A 23,011-nucleotide genomic window follows, 5' to 3' on the forward strand; every position below is an offset into this window, starting at 1 on the left:
AATTAATTCTTGTTTTCTGCTGCTTCTGATGCTTGGTTTGTCTTGTTCTTTGCATGTTAGAGAGAGAGAGAGAGAGAGAGAGAGAGAGAGAGATGATAAAATCAACTTAGATTAATGTTTTAATGTGCTTTGAATTGGTTAAGTTAAATATTCATGTGAGTGTGATGAAGCCAGCTGTAATCTCACGAACCGGAATAGTTTCTCATCTTTTTTGGGACATGTCCATAGACTTTCCGTACTAACACTGCAGAGAAATCACATGAAGGAATTCTTTTGCCGCTTTTTAACCTTTTTATTTCCCCCCGGAATAGGTAGTATATATATATATATATATATATATATATATGTGTGTGTGTGTGTGTGTGTGTGTGTGTGTGTGTGTATGTGTGATTTAATTGGATTTGGAGCACAAAAGCAGCGGCCATAAGGAGCCCAGATAATAGCTGGCTCTGGCTCTCGCCATAAGCGAGTCCACTGCAATAGTGAGAGGAGTACACGGAAATTATTGCCTGCACTTGGTCCACTTTTTGTAAAGAGAACATCGGATATATTCTGCGCCTCCAATTAATAAGTAGTAAAAGTTCCCAGCGTTTTAGAACTCAACGCTCTCTGTTCAGATGCATATATACAATGGACCCCTTCGGCTTCTTAAAAAGTTTTTTTTTTTTTTTTTTTTTTTTTGTAGAATTGATTTTCGTTTGAAAAAATAATTTGTTAATGGTTATAGTGCGTTTAGCTGAATTTAAATATAAAAGTGATTTTTCAGAAGTGATTTTGTAAAGTTGTTTGGCAAAATTTTTATGATTTTTGCATATAATAATATTTTTACTAAATTTTATTTTAAAATTTAAATTTGTAAAGAATTTAAAATTCGATGTTTTAATTTTAAAAATAAAATTTCAAATTTTAAATTTTATCTTAAATTTAAAATTTAAAATTTTAATATCTAAATTTTAAATTTTAAATTTTAAAAGTTGAAATTAAAAAAATCAAAAATGAATTTAAAAATTTAAATTTAAACTTTGAATCAAAAATTAAAGTAAAAATTTAAAGTTTGAGTTCAAAATCAGAATATGATTTTAAGAGGAAAGATTTTAGTTGCTTCTGATTTTAGGTGATCTAAAAAATCAGAAAACCGATTCTAAAAATTAGAATTAAAATTTGAAAACTAAATTGTCAAATACTCTATTGAGCGAAAAATTACTTTTGAACTCAGAATTACTTTTGGACACCTAAGCCAAACATCTTGTTTGGTATGGTATAGAGTTTGAACTCTCTTATTAAAGAGTAAGGACTACAGGTAGATAGATGTAATTAAGAACTTCATGAACAGGGCAAAACTAGTATTTTCACTCTTATGAAGCACGGTTTAAGATCTCGATTTACAAATTAAATCGATCAATCACCTTCTAAGATGGAAAAAGATGTGTCAGGGCAAATGTGACTAGACATGGGTCTGTTGGCGGCTCATGAAATTAAATGCGAAAACGAATGTGCTCCCTGTTGCAGTAGCAGCTGCGCCGGTGCATGTCGATTCCTGGTGTTTGCTAATCGGCATATATCAGTGATTTAGATTTGATAGGAGAAAGAAAGAAACCTACCAAAATTACGTAGGGCCCAGATGGAGAGCGATTCTTCTAACTGGAGGTGAATAACGCAGTGTCCTCATATCAATTATACATCCACTTTGTTTCTATTAGAAATTGCAGGCATAGTGTGCATCACATGTGATGAATAAGAACGATAGAAAAAATATTCTCTTTGTTTCTGAGAGTGATAGCGCAAAACACAACCAATTCCATTGAAATATGATTTTTTTTTTTTTCTCGACTAATTGATCATCCGCTCCTGTTAGATCCAGCTGAGTAGCTAAGATTACTTTAGAGACTATTTGAATATTGTATGTAGTTGTAATTAAATGTATATTTTAATTTGGTGTCTACAGTTTGATACATTTAAATTCAACTGCCATAGTTATAACGGCAGCACTTTCGACTACATCTAATATATTAAACAAGATGTCTATAGTCATAAATAGTCCTGCATTTTAAGTTGCATGTATATATTTCCAACTATAATATATTTACAAATACATCTAAACAAATGGTCTCTTGCATATTATGTTGTCATTGTAATGATCATTAGATGAGTGACTATTCTTTTTCTTCTTTTTTTCATCTCTTATTGTTGTTATCCTTCCTTCGTTCCTTTGTTGGAGTCATGTTGAGGCAGGAGTGACTAATTGTGGTGCATTGCCATGAATTATCACTTTCAAACCTCTCGAGAATCTCCAAAGTGCAGTACACGATAAAGAATATGAAGATAGTGTAATTGTTGCACGAGATACACGAGCCTTCATAAGATTAAAAATGAACGGTGACAATATTTGGTCCTATAAAACAAGATCTCCTTGGGGCCCCTCAATTAGCCTCCTCTCTCATCTTGCCCTCCAAATCTGTTGTCTTGTGAGGCCCAGGAATGATATGTTTAGGCTACCACAAATATTTTGTCTACAATGTATAACCTGAAAAATACATTATTTTGGTGACTATCACTATTTAAAACACTTAATTCATATCCAACTACTTAAACTAGGACGGACCGTCCCTAGCGCAAGCAACTACTTGAACTAGGACAGACCGTTCCTAGCACAAGTAGCAAAGGACTTAATGGTTAATTAGTACCCGAGTTTCAAATTCGAATCCTAATTGATTTATATTTTCAGCTAAATTTATTTTTTTTAAAATAAATAAAGCGGATAGCATGTTATCTTTTTCTCCCAACTATTTGAACTAGGCATGTTACAATTGAAGTCACTATTGGAGTATTGGGTGGAAATGAGTGTGTGCTCAAAAAACTCAAAAAGAGTCGAAGTGGCCCCACCAAAGTTTTGCCCATAATTGGAAGATTAGAAGTTAAGAGGTTTTTTGTGCACATTTATATATTACTGATAAAACCCTTTTTTTTTAGGGGGTGTTTGAACTTTGAAGATGATAAAGTTACAAATTAATAAAAAATTATTATTTCTATATTATTTTTCACAATATTAATTTTGTACGAAGTGTTAACACCATTAGTAGAGTTCAATTGAAGTAAAGGATATTCGAAGTGATATTATTGGTTTTGTTCCACTGACATTTTACGGAGACAAAAATCTTTTCTAAAATTGTTACAACATTAATCTCCCTTAAAACTTATTTTCGTAGTTATTTTATTTGTGTGGTAATATGATTTGTTGATTGGTATGTACGTAACTCAAATTTTATCCTCTCAATAGAGGAGGATTGGAATAGCTCAGTCCCCATATTAATTTAGTCAATAATTTAAGAAGCGTAAGTTGTTATTAATAAATTGAAATAAGTCAATGTTTTAATGATAATTTTGATTGTTCTAGCATTACAGCGGATTCTCTAAAGTGTTACTCTTACATGCTAGTATAGAAAATACACATGATGTGGGAAGTAGTAATTAAATAAATTTAAGGATAAACTTCAAATACCACTCGTGTGGTTTTGTATTTTCTCACTTTAATACCATATGGTTTAAAATGTATCAAGTTAGTATCATGTCGTTAAACTATACGCAAAAAACTTCAAATATCCCACTTAGGTTTATTGATATTCACTTTAGTACTTTTTAGTTTTAACTTTGTCACTGATTTAACGAAGAAAAATTAGTGAAATGGATAATAAAAAGAGAAGAATGAAACCACAGGATACTAATTCGTTACACTTTAAACCACAGAATACTAAAATGAAAAAGTGTGAAATCGCATGAATAATATTTGAAATTTTTTTTAAATTTAAAAACACATCAACAGATCAGAAGAAAAGTCCGTCTCGAGGGGCGTCCAAATCATCATCGATTTCGCATTCAATTCTCACCACCTGTGGACGGAGGAATACTACACGGTCGCACTTGCACCACGTCATTAATAATAAGCCAATCATACATCTACTTTTCAAACAAAAATATAATAAAAATATTTTTTTACAATCATGATGAAATATATATTTATAAAAAAAAATATTTAATTAATTTATTACGCCACGTCAATAATATACCCGTCGCATTATAGAATTTTTCCTCCGGACGAGAGGACACCGACCTCCGCCAACCCCACAAGAAAAATGAAGGTTGAAGCAGCCACCCACGTGGGTTGTCCCCTACTTGCTCTTTGCCCATCGCGGTCCAAGTCACACGCACCGAAAAGAACTGATAACAAATTAGTACCTGGCCACTGCATCAAAAAAAAAAAAAAAAAAAAAAAAAAAAAGCATACAACTCTCTTATATGAACCAAGTTTTCATCGTATATCGTACGTAGACAACTAATTAATGTTGAATGCAATGGTTTGCTTGCTTTTCATTTTGGCTATTTTTAAGGGGGAGGATTACTTACTATTTTGTTTGCTTTTTGTTGGAGCCAGTTTTTGTGAATCCTACGTTTAGTTCATCGATCGCAAGTAAAGAAAGGGGTTATCTCGGTAATTTAATAATAAGATAAATTTTAGTTTTTTTTTTTGTTTTAGCATATTTTTATTTTGTCACTCTGTCGTTTAAAAATTACGCTTAACTATTTTACATTTTTACAAATCTGTTATAAAATAAGATAACAAAGTAATTTTTTTTTAAATCGCGAATATATTCAGTTTAATGATAGATCGTCATAGTGAAATAAAAATAAAATTATTAGAGTATTAAGTATAATTTTTTGAATTTATATGAGGCAAATAAAAGCAATGCGCGTACGGGTTGATGTTCTAGTTTGAGCTTAATGTAAGACACGGCGCTGGATTCAGGTGTAAAGAGGATAGATAAAACATTACGGGCTGGGCCTCAACCTGGTTGGGTTCAAAAAATGAATCCTGTCTTGGCGCACTGCATATATTTTTTGCTTTTGGCAACCAAGATGAAGGTCTAAATCCTCTTTTTTCTCTTTTTTAATGTGTAAGCGAAGCTTGATTTGCATCACACATTGGACACATACTGTTGAAATCACTCTAAAGAAGATTTAATATATAATAATTTAAAATTAGTTTTAACATTATTAGTCGTTCCTACTTCTAAGGATATACTACCAACCCGAAGCAAATAATTAACTATTAAGTACTAGAACAATCAATACTAACTTGATTTGTAAGCACAAGTATTTTGATTTTGTGTGCTTCTAGCTAGCGACAACTATTATTAGAATACGAACGATGGGTAGTCCTTTTTTGAGTCCGGCTCTGGCGAAAGACACACTCACGAGTCACGAAATAAATTTAAACTTAACCTCGACTACTCACAACTCTTTTAAATGAAAAAAAAAAAAAAAAAAAAAAAAAAAACGTAGGATGAAATATCGGGTGATATCTTATTTGGTGTAAGAACCTTTTGTTGCGATTGTAAGTCGAGATTGTGATTACTTGTTTAGAGTAAAAATGGATATTTTATATTTAGTTATCTTTTTCAAAGTAAGATAATATTATCTGTCATGTAATGAATGACAAAATAAGCCACAATTAGATAACTTATTCGGATACTTAAATATGCCCAGCTGTTCCGTCATGTTTATTAGCTTTCTTCGACATAAAAGCATATGCTCTTCTGCTTTTTGGATTTAAAGTTTCAAAGGAGATGAGCATGGATCCCTCACACCTTCGCTGTAATGCTTTTCCGGGCTTCGTCTACAAGCGCAGGCAAAGAACAAAAGGCCGAAGCGCGGAAAAGCGCCACACGGCCCTCACTCTCGCGTGGATTTTTGATGCATTTGGTACTGTAACTTGTAGTTGGTGCAACCTAGCTCCATGAGAAAGAGAAAATGTAAGTACTTCAATTATAGGGAGAAAACAAAAGAGGCCAAAAAGCAGATTGAGATGGAGCATCACATGGTGCGATAGCGCCTTGATTGATTAAACTCAGTAGGAGCATTATTAAGGTAATGAGCTTTTTTTTGACTTGTTTTAGGCTCTTCCACCCAAAAACAAGAATGAGGAGTTTTTACGAGGACTGTGTCTCTCGGGGCCACCACACAAACAGCACGACCTTCGGACTCTATTCATAATAGTTTGTGTTGTTGTTAACATAATCTGTTGTTACCGACCGTCTCTAGAGCAAGTGGCAACGGATTTTGATGGTTGGTACATGAACCCAGATTCGATTTAGTTGATTCATATTTTTTGCTAAATTTATTTTTAAATGAAATAAACGAAGTAGGTAGCGTTCTACCTATCTCTAAAAAAAAACACATGTATGTTAAAAAAAAAACTTTCTATGAAGAAAAAAAAATAAAAATCCAACTATAATACAAAGTAAATTAAGATTTAGGTTCCAAACTTTTAAGGAAGGAGTAAAAATTTAGTTCTTCTTATACAATAGCAAAAACAAGACGTTAAACAGTATTAAGTTATCTTACTAAATGACACTACATTGTAATGTCTCAATTTTTCATTCTAATATATCAGAAATATTTTTACTATAATAGAACACTTTTTTTTGTGATATGGGGACGTTTTATAATCAGTTTTCTTTGTTTGTTTGTTTGTTTTAGATATATATATAGAGTTCGGCTACTATGCTATCGGTAGCACGGAGCACTCCGTGCTACCGAAGTTGTTTTCGATGATGCGGCTTCTGAATCGACGACCGGCTCTGTTAGACTTGATTACACTATTGACTATTGAAATTATTTGAAAACTATTTAGAGTAAGATCAGTATATCTGATTTTGAATTTAAATCTTTTATCAATTTTTATGAGATTTTTTATTTTTCAGCCGTTCAATTTTAGACTACTTGTTTGATAGGTAAATAATATTGAAAAATTATGAAATTTAGTTTCTAAATACTTTCAATAGTGTAGATAAGTCTAACGGGCCGATCGTCGATTTGGAAGCCGCATCATCGAAAAAACTTGGTAGCACGGAGCTCTCCTGCTACCGATAGTATAGTAGCCTAGCTCTATATATATATATATATATATATATATATATATTATATATATATATATATATATATTTTGGGACGTATTAACATAGAGATTCTAATAAAGGCGCCCGTGACATACTATAATCCTAGCCTCAGTATTACGTGCCCAAGGAATGTCCGCGTCGGTATTTATCATTTCACGCCCTCTTCAGTCTTCACCACCCCAACAAAGCCGGACTTAGAACGACAATGCACTAGGCGATGGCAGCAGGGCAGCAGGGCAGCACGGCAGCACGGCTAAAATCGCCGACACAGACGAACCGCCCCAGTTTATTTTGTACTGTTCTAATATATTCATTCACCTCCCTCTTGTATCGCGCATTCATTGCTTTTTTCTCCCCACAAGCCACTCTTTCGACCCGCATCCAACAAAAACGGACGATCCCATCGAACCAATCGCCGATCCCACCTCCACGTAACACTAAACACCTTCTCTCTCTCTCTCTGCTCTCAATCCCAAAAGACGACAACGGGTTCTGTGGGGAGGGGCGCAGTTTCTGAGGCCCCCCATCTCGATCGTCTCCTGGTCCTCCGTCCGATGGGCGCCTCCGCGCATCTCAAAACCCACACCCCCAAACAATCCCACCAGACGCCCAGCCCCCTCACTTCCAAGCGCCGCAAACGCCGCGACACCGCCGCCGCAGCAGCAGCTGCAGCGGCTCCTCCCCCGTCCTCCCCTGACGTCGTCTCCTCCGACGCCGCCCCCTGGTGCTGCGCCCCACTCTCCTCTCCGCCCCCGCCCACTCCCACTCCTCCTCCACACCGCGCTCTCCCGCTTCCTCCTCCTCTGGATTCGGACCCCATGGAGGCGGCGGCTGCGAACACGGCGCCTTCGTACCCCGCGTGCGCGCCGCCCTACCCGTCGAGCTACAGCAAGTTCAACTCGGCCCTCAACGCGGGGCTCCTCAACCCCATGTCGCCTCCCCCCACCCGCTCCAGCCCCACCCTCTTCGACATGATGGCCAACGAGCACGACTACCACCCCCGCTCCGTCGCCGCCGCAGCTGCAGCTGCAGCTGCAGCGCCGCCGCCGCCGCCGCCGCCCCTCCCCCAGCTGCGCGCGGAGAGTCGCCAGGCCCAGCTCCAGGAGCGCGTCGCGGAGCTCCTGGGGAGCCGCAGCCCCGGGAGCCAGTTCAACGACCCCGAGTCGAGCGACGTGCGCCTCACCCTCGCCTCCAAGGACGGGCTCGCCGTCTGCCTCAGCGTCCACCGGCACATCCTCGTCGCCCACAGCCGCTTCTTCGCCGCCAAGCTCTCCGACCGCTGGTCCAGGCAGCAGCGCGCCCTCCCCCACGTCGTCGAGATCTCTGACTGCGACGACGTCGAGGTCTACATCGAGACCCTCCGCCTCATGTACTGCAAGGATCTCCGCCGCAGGCTCATGAAGGAGGACGTCGCCAAGGTCCTCGGCATCCTCAAGGTGCACGCACCATGCCACGACCAGACCGCACCAACTAATATTCTTCATATGTTTTACTCTGAATTCGAAATCCTTTTTCCTCTTCCTTTTTTTCCCTTTGGTTGTAGGTGTCGGCGGCGATCGTCTTCGACGCGGGGGTTCTCTCTTGCCTCGAATACCTGGAGGCGGCGCCGTGGGCGGAGGACGAGGACGAGAAGGTGGCGTCGCTGCTCACCCAGCTGCGCCTGGAGAGCTCCGGTGCAGGGGAGGTGCTGAAGAGGGTCTCCCTCGAAGCAGGCCCTTCGTCCGCGGCCGACGAGGCCAGCGGGAACGGCGGCGCCGGCGAGGAGATCCTCGTGCGGCTCCTCCACGTCGTGCTGGAAGGGAAGGACGAGAAGGCGAGGAGGGAGATGAAGGGCCTCGTCTCCAAGATGCTCCGCGAGAGCAACGGTGTCGCCGCTCCCCCCTCCTCCTCCTCCGCCTCCGGCGGAGACCTCAGCAAGGACTCGCTCTACGCCGCCTGCGACGGCTGCCTCCGCCTCCTCCGCCACCACTTCCTCCGCGCCGCCGCCGCCCCCGCCCCTCCCGTCGCGTCCTCCGACCCCTCGGACACCGCCCAGATTGCGCGGCAGGCCGACAACCTCCACTGGATGCTCGACATCCTCGTCGACCGCCAAATTGCCGACCACTTCCTAACAACCTGGGCCGCCGAGGCGGAGCTCGCCGAATTGCACCCTAAAGTCCCGGCGATCCACCGGTTCGAGGTGAGCCGGGTCACGGCCCGGCTCTTCGTCGGAGTCGGAAAAGGCCAGATCCTGGCGTCGAAGGAGGCCCGGTGCCTTCTGCTGAAGACGTGGCTCGAGCCGTTCTACGAGGATTTCGGGTGGATGAGGAGGGCGTGTAAAGGGCTCGATCGCCATTTGGTCGAGGACGGCCTCGCCAACACCATCTTGACGCTGCCGCTGGCGATGCAGCAGGAGATTCTTCTCGCGTGGTTCGATCGGTTTCTCAACTCCGGCGAGGATTGCCCCAATATTCAGAGGGGGTTCGAGGTGTGGTGGCGGAGGGCCTTCTGGCGGCGCAACGGCGAGCCCGAACCGCCGCCGCAGCTCAGTATCACCGCCGTCTCGGAGAATTCTTGCTGAGTGGCTTCACTGGGCGTGACTTGCTAATCTTCTTGGGGCCTAGTTTGGAAATGCTGCGGCAAAACATACTCATTCATCAATAGTCAAGAGGGATTGCCAAATCCGAATATCTTTGGTTTTAATCTTATGGAACCCAAGTATTTTTCTCCGGTGGCGGTTTTCACTGTTAGTTTATAGTATCAGAGAACAAGAGCTATTATAAAGCCCCTCGAGTATATCTTTGGAGACCAGATTTTCAGCATTAGCATTATCTTCTCTTCTTAATCTGCCCTGTTTGATCCTTTCTTGTTTTGTTGCTTGATTCTAGGACGATGATCATCTGTTCATTATAAGACTAGTGAAGAAAATTTGACCGGAATCTACTGGGAATTGTTTGGAATACAAGTACGCCAATTGATGCTAACATTTATTCATGATTGTTGTTGCGTATAGAGCAAAAAGGAAGCGGCTTTGGAATTAAAGACGATGAATACTTTGTTTCCCCCTTCTCCCTTCAATGCATTGTGCATCACAATACATTGTAATTTGGTAAATAGTGCATTTCCTCCTTTTCTTTTCTTTTTCTTTTTTTCTTTTAAATTTATTTTTCCCTCTGCTTGGAAACCAGGCCATGTGCATTAAAACCTTTGGTCACCAATTAGATATTGCTCTAGGTTTCTTTGGCCATGTGCATTAACGCTTTAAAATGCCCTCCTCTGGGTTCTGGATCTTACCACAACCAAGACCAATGATTTCTTTACACCTTGTTGGCTATTCCTTTTCTTCTGTGCTTTGTGTGCTCTTTGGGATTACGTGCCTGCGACAATGTGCTTTTTTTACATGACGTTGTATTTGTATATCACTATATCAGGGGCTTTTATTCCCCTTTATGGTGGGTGTGGGGCCTGTTTGATTTTAAAAAAATTTAATTTTAATATCTTTTGGAAATTTAACAGGGGTTGATCAAAATTTGGGGACCTGGAACTTGGAAGCCTATTTCAGTTTCTAGCTGTAGTAAATGCTTAAGAATTTGTTTTTTAAATGCTTGGCTCCTGCACCAAGACTGGTACAACTATCTACATTAATGAAAGCAGTAACAATTAGGCCGCGATTTACCTTCGAAAGATCAAAAGAATGAGAAGAAAACGAAAAAAAAAAAAATAAACTGTGAGGTAGATAAACAAACGGCAGCAATTTACCAAACAAACTTTTTTTTACTAGAGAAGCGGAAGCATGAAAATTCTGTTTGGCAAAAGCATCCTTTCAAACAATAGTTCTAAGATTTTGACTACTTCCTCTCTGAAAGATATTAAGTTATCTGAATTTTACTTTTTCACCTTAATATACTTATTCTAATCAAACACCTCCTAATTAATGGAAGTTACCAGGTCAGGATTTTTTTCATATTTCTGTGAAGTGAACGCCTGTTTCTATAATTATGCCCGAGCCTAGTTTAGGTCCAGGTATTATTTTTTTTATTGGGCCAGCTATTTTGCACAACATAGGATGTGTATTGTTTTTTTCGCCAAACTAAGGGGGTGTTTGGCCTAACTTTTAAAAAGCGCTTTTGGGCTAAAAAGTGATTTTCGGCTCAATAGAGCGTTTGGCAACTCACTTTTAAAATCTGATTCTACTTTTTAAAACCAGAAAACTGATTTTGAAGGCCTCAGAATCAGAAGCAGAAAAAAGCTGCTTCTTGAAAACTGATTCTGATTTTGGATTTTAACTTCAAAATTTTATTTTTATTTTAGTTTTAATATTTAAATTTAATTTTAATTTTAAATTTTAAATTTTAATTTTCAGATTCATTTTAAAATTTTTAAATTTTAACTTTTAAATTTTAAAATTTGAAATATAGATTTTAAATTTTAAATTTTAATTTTAAATTTCAAATCTCAAATTTTAGATTTTAAAATTTAAAATTTTATTTCAAATTTCAAATTCCAAATTTCAAATTTCAGATTTTAAAATTTTAAATTTCAAATTTCAAATTTCAGATTTTAAAATTTCAAATTTCAAATTTCAAATTTTAAATTTCAAATTTCAAATTTTAAATTTCAAATTTGACAATTTAGATTTTAAAATTTAAATGTAAAAATTTAAAATTTTTAAATTTTAAATTATAAATTTTAATCTTCAAATTATAAATTTCAAATTTTTAAAATTAAAAATTTATAAATTTTAATCTTCAAATTATAAATTTAAAATTTTATAATTTAAAATTTAAAATTTTAATTTTTAAATTTTAAATATTCAAATTTTTAATTTTAAATTTTAAATATTCAAATTTTAAATTTTATATTTTAAATATTCAAATTTTAAATTTTAAATTTTATATTTCATAATTATTTTAAATTTTAAATTTTAAAGTTTAAAATTTAAATATATTTCTAAAATTAAATAGCTTTTCAAATAGCTTTTCAAAATTTTTAATTTGCCAGCTTTTTAAAATCACTTCAGAAAAAATTACTTTTATCTAAACTCCGCCAAACGCTCTATAGTTTTTAAGCAAAATCACTTCTCCAAACTAAAATCACTTTTTCAGAAGTCACTTTTTCAGAAACTAGGCCAAACAGGCCCTAATTAGTTCTTTATTAGGACTGGAATTGGACTGTATACTTGAACTGGTTTCCCAAGCCCATTCACAAACTTGATTGCTACATCTTTTAGGCCCATTTGATTCTGAGGGCGACTAAAGCTTCTGTTTGAAATTGTGAAAAGTACGTGTCATGAGTTTAAAATTACGGGATATATGCCCTGCGAGATAAAATAACAATTTATCATATTCTTTGTAAGTTACTGAACCGCCATACTGTATTTTCATAATTTCTTTATAAATTTATCATATTCATAAAACTCATCAAATTAATCTTTTTTTTTTTTTAGAAAATAACCACAATATTCAAGAATGTAGGTTTGAATTTAATAGCACATATCAATCTTTTGCTTCTCTAATTATTACTTTATGTAAGAAAAAATTATAAACAATAGTATGATTTATGTCGATAAAACTAATTAAAATTTAGAGGAAATATTTAAAAATAGTCTATAGTTGAGGGGTTTACATATATTTTTATTCATATTTTATATGTATTAATATATGTTAGTACTATGTAAAAATTAAGAAAATTAAAAATTAATAAATTCAAGAAAAGGAAAAGACTTCTAATATTCTCTTTTCATATATATATATACTAGTATATACTATATATATATAGAAGCAGGACTAAGGGTCGTTTGGCCTAGCTTTTAATAAAACCGCTTTTGGGTCGCAAAAGTGATTTTCGCCCAATCAGAGCATTGCAAACGTCATATTTTAAAATCGATCTGGCTCTCAGAAGGCATGCAAAACTGATTCTTGAAGGGCCCAAGAATCAGAAGCTGAAAAAAGCTGCTTCTTGAAAACTGATTTCTGATCGTTTGGTACTCATATATCAAATTTTATTTTATTTTAAAATTCAATGTTTACAATAAAATGTAATTTTAATTCTTAATTTTCAGATCATTTGAATTTTAAAATTTTTTACTTTTAAAATTTAAATTTAAAAAAAGATTTCAAACTTTAAATTTTAAATTTTAAAATTTTTAATTTAAGTTTTGAGTTAAAATTTTAATTTTAAAAATTATTAAATTTAAAATATTAAGAATTTTAAAATTTTCAAATTTCAACATTCAAATTTAAGAAAAATTTAATCTTCAAATTATAAAATTTGAATAATTAAATTTAAAATTAAATTAAATTTAAATTATTAATTTAATATTTTAAATATAAATATTTAAATTTAATTTCAATTTCAATTTTACATTTCAGATTTCAGATTTCAATTTCAGATTTCAAAATTCAATTTCAATTTTCAATTTCCACATTTTCAACAATGTTCAAATTGGAATTTTTAAATTTATCAAATTTCAAATTTCAAATTTAAATTTCAAACTTTTAAATTTTAAATTACAGTTTTAATCCTCAAATTATAAATTTTTAAAAATTTAAAATTTAAGTTTTAAATTAATTTAACATATCAAATTAAATTTTAAATAATTTAAATTTTAAAATTTCAGATTTTAAATATCTCATAATTTTAATTTTAAATTTTACCCTTTTATAATTAAATATTAAATTTTAAATCTTTAAATTTAAAATTAAAATTTTATTTTTTTTAATTTTGAAAAATGTTAAATTTTAAATTTTAACCTTTGAATTTTAAATTAAAATATTATATTTAAAATACAAAAATTATATTTTAAATTTCATATTATTTATATTTTAAATTTAAAATTTCAAATTGAATTTCATTCTTATATTTTCCCCTATTTCTTTTATATTTAAAACTTTGAAATTAAATTAAATTTATATTTTTAAATATAAATATATGATTTTAATATTCATAATATTTATTTTTATATTTATATTTATATTTATATTTTTAATTTTATATTTATATTTTATATTTCTATTATTCTTAAATTTTAAAATTTTGATTTCTTAAATTAAAATTTAAAAATTAACTTTAATAGTTTTAAATAAATCGAAATTTTAAATTTTGTATACATTTTGGAAATTTAAAAATTTTAATTTTAAGAGTGAAATTTATAATTAGATTTCAAATATTTTTGAAATAAAATTTAATAAAAATATTGATTTGCAAAGTGAAAAAATTACCAAACAGTTTTGAAGACATCACTTAGAAAATCACTTTATCTAAACTCGCCAACGCTCATAACAGTTTTACCAAAAATCCTTCTCCAAAACTCAAAAATCACTTTTTCAGAAATCACTTTTTCAAAGCTAGGCCAAACAGCCCAACTTTTGGTCATGATTAAAGATGTGCGGTTAATAGCATAAGTCATTGGTGCTACCGAAGATTGTCATTGGATTAAGAGATGTGCGGCTTAGGATGATGTGCACCCCTTAGGGTTGAGTAGGTGATGGTTGAATAGTATGATCTTACGGATGAAAATGATCAAAGGGTAGATCTAAGCGCAAAACTGTAGCACCAAGTGCTTCGTGCTATTAATTAGGGCATATGTAGGCCTCGGACTCTTCTCTCTCTCTCTATATATATATAGAGAGAAATGAAGAGAGAGAACTAGGTTGGCAATACTAATCAATAGCACTAAGTGCTTAGTGCTATTAGTTGTTTCTTAGCTCTTGGATTGAGAAATTGCGTTTAGGATGATGTCGATACCCCAAAAATTGAGTTTGTGGTTTGTTGAATAGTAAATTTACTGGTTAAAAATAAAATGCAAATGGTTACATCTAACGCCAGAAAATTGATTCAGAACCAAGTGCTTGGTACTATCGATAGTATAACAGTCGAACTCTCTCTCTCTCTCTCTCTCTCTCTCTCTCATATATATATATTATATATAGTATATACATATAGATATATATTAATATATATATATATAGAGTTGGACTAGGCTACAATTGTACAAAATTCCATATTGTTGCTACCCAGTTTTTTAGCCTTTGCGAATCAACTCTTTTATCATTTCTAACCATTGATTAAACTACTATAACTCATCAGAGTGGGGACCCACTCAATGACCTAGGGCGACCACTCAACTCTAACTGACTATATATCCTAACCTATAGATTTTCATCCAAAAGCTTAAAAACTCTTGATACTCAAAAAAGGGTTTCCTATTAATAGTATTCGATCAATCTCTTATATATATAATATATATATGGGTAGAATATTTTGAACTAACACACGAAATTCTACTATCTCGGAGAAAAATGATCCAAATGGTAATCCAACGGCGGAAAACTGATAGCACCAAGGCTTCGTTCTATTTATAGCAAGTAGCGCGTGACTCTATATAATATTATAATATATATAATATATTATATATAGAGAGAGAGAGAGAGAGAGAGAGAGAGAGAGAGAGAGAGAGTTGAGCTGGAATACTATCGATAGGAAACCAGCTCCGTTGCCACCCATTTGTTTTCGATGATGAAGCCTTCAAATTGATGCTCGGCACCGTTGAACATGATCTATACGACTTGAAGTATTTAGAAACCAAATTTCAAATCTTTTCGACATCATTGACCTAATGATCAAAGGGTTTCAAAATTTATAATTTTAATGGTAGATATAAGGCGTTTTCTCGTTTAACGGTGTAAACTATCCAAATCAATTGAATTTTGGTTAGAAAATTCTTTAAACTATTTAAAATATGATCTATACTCTTGATCTTGATTACAAAATTCCTATATTCACTTTTTCGAGAATATTCATTTTCAGCCGTTCATTTTTACGCCCACTTGATGGACAAGAGAATAATATCGGAAAAGCATAAAATTTGATTTCTAGATACTTCAAATAGTATAGATCATATTCAACGATGCCGATCGTCGATTTGGAGGCTCCATTATAATAAACAATTGGGTGGCAACGGAGCCCGTTTGCTACTGATAGTATTCTAGCTCAACTCATATATATATATATATATATATATATATATATTAGAACTGTTACCATATATATACAACCCTTTATGCTTTCTTTTTTTTTTTGTATTTAATACCGGAATTATATGCATTCACATGCGACATCTTTTTAGCTCAGAAAAATTATTATAAAAGAAGAAACATTTGCGAAGTGACCATCCGGCCAACGCCTCCAAAACAATACAGTATCTCTTCTTGGGCATGCGAGTGACTAGTGAGAGATCGATCTCAAAGTACCCAGAAATTAATGCTAAATCTATAATAAATCCAAAATATATTAAAATCCTACAAGCTTCCATCAAAAAATCAAGCCAACTACTTTTAAATTTTAGTATTATATATATAAAAAAATAATTGGACTACTACGTATATATATAAAATTAAATTTGATCTTTAAACGACCAAATTGTAGGATTGAAACACTGATCTTTTGGGCTGTAAATCAATTAACCAAGCAATGCCTCCAAATTAAGTACGTGGACAAATTTGTGTGTATGTGTGTGTGTGTATCACCCACTTGGCAAAAACAATAGTATCTATCGATCGACCATTCAACATTGGGCAATCCGTACGTTCACGTAGGTTAATACGTTCCTGTACCAAAACAATGACCTCTCATCCGCCCAATCGCATGCCACAACATTTTCCCCACGTCGCGATATACATATCACCCCAAAACTACTTATCACAAGACCCACAAAGATACATATATCCGTCCTACCAGGAGAAAGTTAATAAAAATATAGTACAAATTAAATCCAGTATACATATATAAATCAACCACATCGATCGATCAACCCATTTTCCGTTAGCGTGTCCCTGTCCTCATACAACCCCACCTCTTACCCTCTTTTCCTACCCGGCCAAGTCGTGTAGCAATTGAGCCCCCATTAAGTTCCTGTAAGGAAGGTGCTGTGATCCCTCGGCCCCGTCCATATTAATGGAGAATTGACTCGCCTGCTGCTGGTTCTCTTCTATGTGCTGGTGGTGGTGGTGGTCTGACCTCGGGAAGAGGAGTGTCGGCGCTTGCGAGGCGTTGTCGTGCCGCTGCAACCCCAGGGTCAGCGACACGCCGCCCCTCGCGCCGTGGCCGCCGCATTGGCCGTACGACGCGAAATCCAAGTCGACGAAGCCGAAGCTCTCCACCCGCGGCTCGGCGGCACCTTTGCTGTTGATGATGGAGGCAAGCGAGCCGGAGTCGTGGAGGAGCTGGACCGGCGTCGGCTTCTGCTCGATGAGGTTCGGGTTAGGGTTAGGGTTAGGGTTAGGGTTCGGATTGGATTCCAAATGGTGGTGGTGGTGGTGGTTGTTGTTGTGGTCGTTATCTTCGTGGATAGTAGTGGTGGTAGTGCGCGGGGATTGGTTTTCTTGTTCTTTTAGTTCTTCCATGTACATCTCCTCCACCATTGGCTTCCAAAGCCTTACTCTGGCGTTTATGAACCAATTCGATACCTGCAGATGACATCCGAACAAACAATACTGTGGAGACATTTTCTAAGAATTCTTTCGATGTCGCGAAGAAAGGGACAGCGACATTGGAAACATCCACACAATGACAACACAATATATTCTTCAAGAATTTGTTAACTACTTCTGCGCACATACATACCTGGCTTCTAGAGAGTCCCGTTTGTCGGGCTAATATATGCTTATCGACGTCGCTAGGGTACCTGCAGTCAATTTGGATCTGTAAGTTAAGCAAGTTATTTAAAAACTAGGTTTTCGTCGCTCCGATGTATCATCGCCGAGAACTAGGCATTGTGGTTTTGGTTACTGTTGTCCGAAATGGCTAAAAGGAAAATATCATCAAAACGTTCAAGTAAATACATACATCCTAGGGCAAGGTGAGATCTTTAGGAACTAAGATAAAAAGGGATTTATATAGGTACAGATATAGTTTCTGCATAATGGGTGCAATTAACCTACCATGAATGATATATACTTGAATCAACATGTCCCACGTTTCCTTTGGAGTACAAATTATTGGGCACTGTTGGTGCGACAACTTAATTCGTGCTGTTTGCAATCACGTGGACCCGACCATGAAACCAATCATGCTATGCGTGATCGGATTCTTGTGATGAGATTAATGCTAGCTAGGCCTAAATTGATCGTATCATGATGAATATCGGTTTGTCCTTAGTCCATGATTGTGCATTATAGATGCCATCATAATTATTATCATTCAAGATATTTTTTTTGCTCTGACTAAACAAACGTTATTTAAACTTCGTCAAGAAATAATGTTATTAACTTGAGTAAAATTTGTTACTGACGAGGAGAATTATCGAACTTAATTTTCCCGTTTATTTATTTATTTTGGCCAAAAAATTCCATGAATTTGATCTACTATTTGTAGAAAAGGTACTCTTTTAGATCATTTGCATTTTTTGAATAATGTTACCGGCTAGAACAGGATTCCAAACTTAGAAGGATCAGACAAACTAACTGGTGGTTGTAATTAACACTAACAAAATATCGTAATTAACTACTAAGTCAACACGGTTTATCAAATAAATTGATGTTTAATCCTATAATTAATACTGAATGTTTTCCTGATAACACCTAAATTATGTATTGTAATTTGATAGCTACTCAAGCAGTGGGGAACTTCTATTTCTGTAAAACTAATTAAAGCTTTGTTATTTGACCACGAGCTCAAAATAAAAATTTGAAATGATACTACAAAAAAGGAAAAGGAGACAAAGGACCCGAAAGTATCAGCTCTAGTAACTCTAGATTTATTCTGGTAAATTATAGTAATTAAGAACAAGAGAAAATATTGGGGAAATAAATCTCTTTCTAAGGATAGGGCATTATAGGTGTGTTTTTTTTTTTTGAGAGAGAAAGATAGTATGCTATCCGCTTCGTTTATTTTATTTAGAAATAAACTTAGCTGAAAATGTGAATCAACTAGGATTCGAACTTAGGATCTCGGATACCAATTATCAAGCTTTTTGCCACTTGCACTAGAGACAGTCGGTGGCATTATAGGTGTATTGATCTTTGCATATGCATGGTTGCACTAGTATGAATACATCTAAATATGCGCATGCCATTAATTAGAGTGCGGGGTAGAGATAAGTAGTGAGGGAGCATACGGGTGAAGGAAATGCTCGAAGAGCCATGCTCGGAGAATCGACACGGAGCGTTCGGGAAGGCCCCGCTGCGGCCGCCAAGGGTGGCTCTCCATCGTCCCCCCGGGCTGCTGGAACGCCTTCTGCTGCCGAAGGCACTGATCGAGAAGCTTCAACCGCGGCGTCTCCCCCCTGGTCGTGCCCGGCGCGACCGGATCCTTCTCTCCCATCGCCTTCCTCGTCGCGCTTATCTGCCCCACAATGCCGTCCCTCAGACATCGAAAATGCCTCGACATGGTCTTCGACGCCAACGATGAGTACACCGCGGCCGCCCCTTCTCCAGCCACTGCCTCGAAGGCCAGTACTACAGCTCTCATTTGCTCACAGTATCTTCGGTATCTTCTATCCACCTGTGCATGAATTAATTTGTATCATCGGCTTCGGTAAAACATGTAAGACACTAAGGTACGTACGTAATTAATCAGGGCGGAGTAATTAATGTTCCGAAGAATCTAAGGTGACTATTCCCTTTTGTTTTGTAGCATTGCAACCTCTTGCACCGTATCGCGTAGTACGTGGAACCTTTTGCATATCTAGAACATTTGGTGGCAACAAATTAATAGTCACTGAGTGAATAACACTTGTGTGAAAGTGTGAGGGAACTAGCTAGGAGTGAAATGATCGAAAGAGAAAAGATACGGTGGGTTCCATTAGTTAAGGAGAGGGTATGGGGGGATTGGTAGGGCTAGATACCTAAGTAAGGGTAAGGAATAGAGGTTTCTAAAAGTAAATGGGATGCCCCGAAATAACAAACTGTCCCTGTCCCGTCGCAGCTCCGCGTTAATGGTACCTGGCGCGCCCCAGTCCCGCATATAATTGAACCCCCACAGTTTCATGTTCCCAACCCTATCAAATTTTATCAACCCCCTCGATCTCTATATGTAAATAGTTGCTACTACTACTACTACTAATAATAATAATAATAGTAAATAATAATAGTAATAGTTTCTTCAAGTTGCTGTTATTGTAGAGTAATTTAGGAAGAATTGAGAGTGATGATAATTAACAAAGCATATTGGTAAAAGCAAGTTGCAGGTGCAGATACCTCCTCGAGCATGGAATATAGCTTGGCCTTTCGCTTCTGCAGCTCGAGGATTTCCAGCGTGTGGAGAGGCTGCGTCCAGGGAGAGGAGGAGGACGAAGACCCGCCTTCGTCCCACTGCTTCGATATTTTGCTTTGCCGTTTCAGCGTCGAAGAGCCGTGCTCTTTGCCCAAACTACAGAACTCATTCAGTAGCTCCTGAGCCGGTAATAAGTATTTGGAGTTCTTCAGCTGCTGAGGGTGCTGCTGATAGAGACTCGCCATCGGTGCGCTCGCGGCCGCCGCCGACGGCCCGAAGAAGAACACTTCTTGTTGGTGGAGTGAATCTTCGGGCTTTCGAAGCGACGCGTCTTCTACTTGATAGTGGAATCCGCTGCCTGAAGGGTCGGCGTTACATAGTGATAAGGACAGTTCCCTGTTAGCCTGCTCGCCCCCCTCCGAAGGGAGCAGGCACCTGATAGACTGGTCGACGACCGCCATCCGATTCGACTGCGGCGGCCACGTGCCCATGTTTGGCTCGGGTGCACCCATGAGGCCGGCATCGGTCGATGGTTGGGAGAAGCCGATGGTCGAGGAGCTCCCGGCTTTCGGGAAGAAGACTTTCCAGCTGCCGTCGGCGACGTTCTGCGCGTGGGGCTGCTTCGACGGTATCCCGAGCATCTCCATCCCGGCTTGCAGGTCGTACAGCTCATGGTTGGTGCCGAAGCCGTGCAAGGCGACCGCGGTAGCAGCCGCGGCGTTGTTGGTGGCGGAGATAAAATCCGGTTGATGATGATGATGATGATGATGATGCTGCTGATGCTGATACTCATGGGCCATCCCGGCCTGCACAGTCCCAGCAATTAAACCACACCCTCTCTATATATAAACCTCCTTTAAGCTTTCTTTAATTTGATGATGATGAGGAGCCCTTCAACTACTGGATCCTGATGGCCAAATTGGAACCATAAAAAGAGTAAATTTCACCAACCGAAAAGCAACAGAAGAGCTAAAGACTCTTAAAAAAAAAGGAAAATTTAGAAAAAAAAAAAAAAAAACTACAAGAGAGGACTTTGGTGATCGATTAATTACTCGTAATAACTATAGGTGGCCATGGAGGATAGATTTTCATGTAGGCCATAATCCTTAATTACCTGTTCTACTATCCATACCATACCCTTCGAACCATGGCCACCAAACTATGCAAGTAAACGAAAAGGAAAACCCTTTTCCCCTTCCCATAAACTGAGTAATCTTTTTAAGTGGAAAAGAAAAGGGAACGTTAATATAATATATCAAACCAACCTTATAGACCGGGCGCCGCATGGGCTTTGTAGCTTATAATCCCTCTCTGTACATGGCTTTAATGCCCGCAACGTACACTTTCATAATTGCTCTTTTTTTTCGATCTGCCCCGGAAAGAGTGGCTGATCTCGGATTGGCAGATCGCCCAAAACCCCTCAAAAGTGTGGTGTGTGTCTTTCCTTTTTCCTTTTCTTCTTTTCCCCCTCCCCCCCCTCCATGTTATCTGCCACAACTTTTAAGAAAAAATTTTTGAGGGAAATTGGCTGCGGTCTTCTTCTCTCATCTTCTCTTCTGCTTCTCTCTCTCTCTCTCCACACACACACACAACAACACACACACACACACTTACACTTCTACTACTACACAGCAAAGTAGAAGAGCGATTAGACGCATATCGAGAGAGAGAAAGAGAAAGAGAGAGAGGAAGATGTGTGTGTAAGGAGCAGCAGTGGAATAGATGCGCCTGGAAAAATATTCCGAATAGGGGCTGGAGCCGAAGCAAAGAGGATGTGGTCCATCGTTTCCAACTAATTCCATTAAAATGGTATTAAAATGGGACCAGGACTATAGGGGACGCTCTTCTCCTTCTCCGTGTTGAAATTATTATGTGAACTGATTATTTATTTATAAAATCGCTGAACTTAAATTAATATTAAAAAAATAAACAAGGCTTGTTGAATACTATATATAGTTAGAAGTCCCGTTATCTAGTTAGCTTGATCGGATTATTTTTATCATAATATTTAAAATATACTCCTCTCTTAATGTAAAATATTAATCGTTTGTCTATGATCTCTTAATTTCTAAACAAATTATTTTAATATTATATACTTCAACCTCTTTAATTATTACTATCGTGCTATTCCCTAACCCTCTTCTTTTTTCTTCGCCGTGCACATTAATTATCTTTTCTTTTACTTCTGGGTGGTCTCTCACGCTTCTACACATCCTAATATACTTAACAATTATTAACTCCCAACTTAATTTAGTTTTTAAACCTAGATGCTAATCCTATCCTCTCTAATATAACATATAAATATTGACAGTACGTGCTTGTCATCGGATTGACGTCACGGTTGCATCGCCTTAGAAATGTCTTTAGTGATTGCATTAGGAATTCTTATAGGATTAAAAATAAAAAGGTGCTTATATTAATTATTTTGACGCGAGGGGAGGTGTATATATATTTATATATGTTTATAGTTTTTCACTATGTAACGAGCTATGGCTAATGAAGGGCGCTGTGTTGTCTTATTGTGCGTGTAAGGATGCGGGCGAGGGGTTCTTGTGGGTGTACACTCCACTGCTGCTGCGTACCAAGCACGCCTTTTTCTGATGCGTTGGTGGTGGCGCCACTCTTTGTTAGAACTACACTCTTTTTTTTCTTTTTTTTTTTTTTTTTTAATTGTCGAAAATAATTATCAGTGAATTAGAAGTTCAATTTCTTAAAAGAAATGTCATTAAATAATTATCATTGAATGAGTTATAGTTACATCGAGCATTCGATCTATGTTTCATCTTACGGAGCGAACTGCACGGTTAGCAGCGCGCAGGAGTTTTCTGCGCACGCCGTTAAGCGGCCAGCGATCTCAAATTTCTGTG

At 37.0% G+C, this 23,011-nt stretch overlaps 2 protein-coding genes across 2 annotated transcripts; one reads left to right on the plus strand and one right to left on the minus strand.

The window, feature by feature from the left end:
* On the plus strand, window positions 7,433-9,997 carry LOC109707734 (BTB/POZ domain-containing protein At1g63850). The gene is made up of 2 exons (XM_020229245.1): window positions 7,433-8,389; window positions 8,497-9,997. Exons 1-2 carry the CDS (start codon window positions 7,508-7,510, stop codon window positions 9,511-9,513), a joined length of 1,899 nt encoding a protein of 632 aa, XP_020084834.1. The 5' UTR covers window positions 7,433-7,507; the 3' UTR covers window positions 9,514-9,997.
* LOC109707356 (homeobox protein BEL1 homolog) lies at window positions 16,526-21,545 on the minus strand. Its single transcript, XM_020228581.1, has 5 exons — window positions 21,410-21,545; window positions 20,129-21,051; window positions 19,048-19,433; window positions 17,556-17,616; window positions 16,526-17,398 (listed from the first exon to the last, which is right to left on the minus strand). The coding sequence occupies exons 2-5, from the start codon at window positions 20,942-20,944 to the stop codon at window positions 16,802-16,804; spliced, it is 1,860 nt and encodes a 619-aa protein (XP_020084170.1). The 5' UTR covers window positions 20,945-21,051; window positions 21,410-21,545; the 3' UTR covers window positions 16,526-16,801.

The sequence above is a fragment of the Ananas comosus genome, linkage group 3 (genome assembly GCF_001540865.1).
Source record: "Ananas comosus cultivar F153 linkage group 3, ASM154086v1, whole genome shotgun sequence".
NCBI lineage: Eukaryota > Viridiplantae > Streptophyta > Magnoliopsida > Poales > Bromeliaceae > Ananas > Ananas comosus.

Coding starts and splice junctions, on each gene's coding strand:
- LOC109707734 (XM_020229245.1), top strand. CDS start 7,508: ATGGGCGCCTCCGCGCATCTCAAAACCCACACCCCCAAACAATCCCAC. Junction 8,390..8,496: donor AGGTCCTCGGCATCCTCAAG/GTGCACGCACCA, acceptor CTTTGGTTGTAG/GTGTCGGCGGCGATCGTCTT.
- LOC109707356 (XM_020228581.1), bottom strand. CDS start 20,944: ATGGCCCATGAGTATCAGCATCAGCAGCATCATCATCATCATCATCAT. Junction 17,617..19,047: donor TTCGAGCATTTCCTTCACCC/GTATGCTCCCTC, acceptor AATTGACTGCAG/GTACCCTAGCGACGTCGATA. Junction 17,399..17,555: donor CGGGACTCTCTAGAAGCCAG/GTATGTATGTGC, acceptor TGTCATCTGCAG/GTATCGAATTGGTTCATAAA.